This window comes from Polyodon spathula, chromosome 12 (assembly GCF_017654505.1).
Source record: "Polyodon spathula isolate WHYD16114869_AA chromosome 12, ASM1765450v1, whole genome shotgun sequence".
Lineage (NCBI taxonomy): Eukaryota > Metazoa > Chordata > Actinopteri > Acipenseriformes > Polyodontidae > Polyodon > Polyodon spathula.
In genome coordinates, this window is record NC_054545.1 from 42,674,639 (window position 1) to 42,679,638 (window position 5,000).

Sequence of the window (5,000 nt, forward strand, 5' to 3'; positions counted from 1 at the left end):
TCAGAAGCACGGTGTTCAAATCCAATCGATATGTGACAGAAGATAACCTTTTTTTTTAAAAAAATTAAATATAAAATTAAATCAAATATGAATACGTATTATGCTTTCACTACAGCCAGCATGGCACAGAACACTTCAAAAACGCAGGAATTCATTGCATTGGGGATAAAGTGCAATTCACAGAAATAATTCACGCAACAGTACATTAAGCAGATACATGTTCATATCTGGATTAGATCCACTCAGAATATACTGACACAAAGGAGCTGTGCATAATAATATCCAGGGAGCTTGGTGGAGGAGTTCAACTAAATTCTGTTTATTTAAATATTCGGCAGGGTGACAGAACAGAGAAGCTTGATTTACGGGCTCGGAGCTGGAGTTCAGTGGCACAGAGTGTAACGTTTGCCAAGTGTGTGCGTGTGCGTGCGTGTGTGTGTGTGTGTGTGGTGTGTGTGTGTGTGTGTGTGTGCTGTGTGTGTGTGCGTGCGTGCGTGCGTGCGGGTGTGCGAGTGTGTGGGTGTGTGTTTGTGAGTGGGTGTGTGTGTGTGTGCGTGCGTGTGTGCGTGTGTGCGTGTGTGTGTGTGTGTGTGTGTGTGTGTGTGTGTGTGTGTGTGTGTGTGTGTGTGTGTGTGCGTGCGTGTGTGTGTGTGTGTGTGTGCGCACACCCACACAACCACGCACGTGCACACCCAAGCACGCACACACACACCACACATGCACGCCACGCACACACCACACGAACCCGCATGTATAGTAACGTGTGTGTGTGTGTGTGTGTGCGTGCGTGTGGGTGTGTGTGTGTGTGTGCGTGTGTGTGTGTGTGTGTGTGTGTGTGTGTGTGCCTGCGTGTGTGTGTGTGGGTGCGTGTGTGTGCCTGCGGGCGTGTGTGTGGGTGTGTAATGTACTTATGCTCTGTGTATTTTCACAGATATGTCATATCATTGATATTTTAGCTTTGCTGCGCAGTGTCTGTCCCTAATGTGTCCCTTGTGTGTTTCCTTATTTCTTATGTGCCGTGTTCCTGTAAAAACGATGTTTCGCGTTGTATTTGGATGTTTTAAATGAAACTGTTAGTCCACGTTCAAGAACAGGACAGTCCGCAATCAGGATTCTCTTAAACTGTGAATCTGCTTGTCGTGTTTTATTTGCTAATGGAAAGGTCGTGTACTTACACGACTGTGTGGACTCGACACCAGCGAATTTGTTTTAATGGTGTCCTCTTTCTCTGGAAATCACTGCGCAGCTGCTGTTTTTAAAACGAGAATTGGTCGAGGAATGTTCTGGAACGCGGGGTGGAGCGCACAGTTTGGGGAGAAAGCAATGAATCCTGTCTGGTCATACCTTCAATTCTGTTCAGTTATTACATGTAGGCTATTATTACATTTTACCAACCAAAAGACCAGGCAGCACCTGCCCACAATGCTCAAGCAGAAACTGTACATTCACATAACACTATACAACAATATTAGATTTTACAGGTAAGGGTGGCATAGTGGTTGTTCATCATTACTCACTCCACACCAGATGTTTTGACTTCATGTGGGTTGAAAAAAATAAAAAGTAAAGTAATGCCGTGTGACCCGAATCCACGCGTCCCATGCCCGTCGTGTGGCAGAACGTGGAATTCCAGAAGGCTCTGACTCAAACGCACCAGCGATCCCTTAGTAGCATTGTTCGCTGTGGGCGAGTTTTGTATCACCATTAATTCAAGTCATTTTCTTGTCGCTTTTTCGGCGACTATACTTCACAGCAGACCGTGCGGAAGTCCTACACTTTGCAAACAGTAAGTGTCGAGTAATGCGATTCAGCACCACTCCGCTAGACAGCTCCAGCTGTACCGCCGTAAAACCCAGTCCCAATCTTGAAACGAGTTAGTCCAACACACTCCTGCTGAACAGTGTCCCCCCAGTCCGCTCTATAGCAGCCCAGAACCAGCGTAACCGCATCGGGCCTCGGCTCACATAGCGCTCATCAGACCCGCTACACCAGATTTACTGAAAGAAGACAACCTAAACAAACATACCAAAAATAAATAATAACAAAAAACAACCAAAAGATATCCATCCAGTTCGAAGACGTTTTAATGAAACATTTACCACTGTGTGGTTCGTAAGCAGCCTATACAGCAGTGGCGTGGGAAGGATGGGTAACATTTTTAAAGCTTCGCTGAGAAAGCGTTTTCAAAGAAACTCCGACCCTTTATTTGAATTATTATTATTATTATTATTATTATTATTATATTTTATTATTATTATTATTATTATTATTATTATTATTATTATTATTATTTTAATGTAGGCTAGAGGTTTCTTTTTTTTTTTAAATCGTTTATAAATAGGTTTTTATAGTGCAAATTAGTTTGGGTTTTATTTGAACAAATTTCCTACCCTAACTGGGTTATTATTCAGCCTGAAAATAAAACGGGCTTAACTACACCTGTAGGAGTGGACACTTCACTTAACCACACCTGTAGGAGTGGGCACTTCACTTAACCACACCTGTAGGAGTGGGCACTTCACTTAACCACACCTGTAGGAGTGGACACTTCACTTAACCACACCTGTAGGAATGGACACTTCACTTAACCACACCTGTAGGAGTGGACACTTCACTTAACCACACCTGTAGGAGTGGGCACTTCACTTAACCACACCTGTAGGAATGGACACTTCACTTAACCACACCTGTAGGAGTGGACACTTCACTTAACCACACCTGTAGGAGTGGGCACTTCACTTAACCACACCTGTAGGAATGGACACTTCACTTAACCACACCTGTAGGAGTGGACACTTAACCACACCTGTAGGAGTGGGCACTTCACTTAACCACACCTGTAGGAGTGGGCACTTCACTTAACCACACCTGTAGGAGTGGACACTTACAGTGGACGTCTGTTTCGGCCTATAAAGCGGTATTCAATAGAAGCGCTCGCATATGTACACCTGGGCGACAGAAGAATCGCAGGAAGAAAGGCTCGTCTAGTTTGAAAAAAAAGAACAGTTTCATTAGTTTTATATCATCTACAGACAACTATCTCTAAACGAGCTTGTTTAATTTTTTTCATGCGAAAGTATCTCCAAGAAAATTAAGAAGTACGTTGTTTTAATTTAATCAAAACGCGTTCATTTTCGGTCGTTTTTGATGAAGAAAAAAAAGGCACCTTTTATGATAAGCCAACATAATAGGCCGTATTGGGTTACCTCAGAGTCTGTTTGGCTGAATGGAATCGTGTGCCCGCGTACTTTACAGTTGCTCAAGAAACTGACCTTTTTGTCGATAATGTTTATCACTATAAGGTTTCATTGAAATAATGAACATGATATAAAAACGAATAGGGTTTTTTTTTTTTTTTTTTTTTTTTTTTTCGCTGCCCGAATTCAGACAGCTGTCTTGCGGGGCCGGCAAAGTTAACATGAGAAGCAGTTGAAATGATACCCTGTTCACTTTGCACACATAGATAAATACGTAGAGATGGGTTAGGCTTCATTTCCAGCGTTTATTATTTTATTATTATTATTATTATTATTATTATTATTATTATTATTATTATTATTATTATTATTATTATTATTATTATTATTATATGTAGGCTAGAGATTGGATTTTTTGTTTTTTCTACAAGCTTCATTTTTGCAAATCTCTGCAAAGCGAATCGCCCTCCTAGTGATGCTCACTGTGTGCTTAACGTGATCATAGACTATATCGATAGCCTATATATTTATATAGCCTATTAAAAATGGAATGTAATTACTTGCATTAATTTGCACAGAAAATCGAACATTTACATGGGAAATGAAAATATTTGGTAATATGCAATTATTATCGCTATGCTTCACGATGCTCTAATTAAAGACTAATTAATTAATAGTTACTCGCACCAACTTTATGGTTTGCATATTTGTGTTTGCAATTTTTAAGGGAACCTTTAGTAACCCGGTTCGAAAAGGTGCACATCGGGCCACTAGATACAAAAGTGTTACTGTTAAATTTCTACTTGCATAGACTTGCCTTATTCCTTTATTGCTTTAATGCTGTGAATACGAGACTGTAGACAGATAACCACTAAAACTTTACTGATGATACATACGGAAATAATAATAATAATAATAATAATAATAATAATAATAATAATAATAATAATAATAATAATAATAATAATGGTTATGGGTATAGACTTTAAGTGTTTCTGTTTTTAATATATGTGAATAGTAGACACGTACAGAAATGTATACGCACTCTTGTTATCTTCTCAAATACATTTAGTATATTTGTTTGCTTTTCGTAAAGACTTTTGAAATGTTCAAACGGTGGAGGGTGAGGGAGAGAGAGGTGCTGTGCGTGCGTGCGCGTCTGGAGGAGGGGTTTTATATAATGATATCATTTTAATAAAGTCCATTTACAGTATTCTGTGAATCTGATTCATTGCTGGTGTCAATCTGTGTGAAAGGGGTTAGCTAGTTGTGGAAAAAGGCGTTGAGTTCTTCGTACATGGGCGGCCTGTCGTGATGCACGTGCATGTCGTGATACGGCAGCACGTTTTCAGAATGTACCCCGCCGCGCATTCCATTCGAACCGAACACCAGGTTGTGTCCCGGGGGCCGGGAGCTGGGCAGGGCCGGGTACTGCATAGAGTAGTGGTAGTTCTTGTCGTGGTCCGGGGAAGAAGAGTCCTGCTGCTTGAGAGAGAAGTTTCCATTAACACACACAGGTGGGCTCAGTGGACCCTCGTATTCGGAGCTGTTGTACTCTGGGGACGCGTTCCCGGCATATAGGGACTCGTAGGTGGAGCAATAGGCGTGTGTCCTTAACGTGTGGGAACTGGGCATGGAGCTCGACTGGCACTGCGGGCTGGACAGCCGGGAGCACTGGTAGGGGTATGGGTGCATGGAGAAGGACGGATTAGGGCCGGGGAAGCGCCCGCCCTCCTGACACTGCTCCGTCAAGAAGTTCCTGGAGTTCAGCTGAAGGCAGCCGGCCACCAGGTTGGTCGTGGG

The 5,000-nt window shown here is 42.1% G+C and overlaps 1 protein-coding gene across 1 annotated transcript in view; it reads right to left on the bottom strand.

The window, feature by feature from the left end:
* Positions 1-4,174: 4,174 nt before the first annotated feature.
* The window catches only part of neurod2 (neuronal differentiation 2), a 3,513-nt gene continuing 2,687 nt past the window's right edge, over positions 4,175-5,000 (bottom strand). The window contains exon 2 of the mRNA XM_041266844.1: positions 4,175-5,000. This exon is cut by the window's right edge and continues 547 nt beyond it. Within this exon, the coding sequence (XP_041122778.1) occupies positions 4,461-5,000 (540 nt within the window). The 3' untranslated portion in view covers positions 4,175-4,460.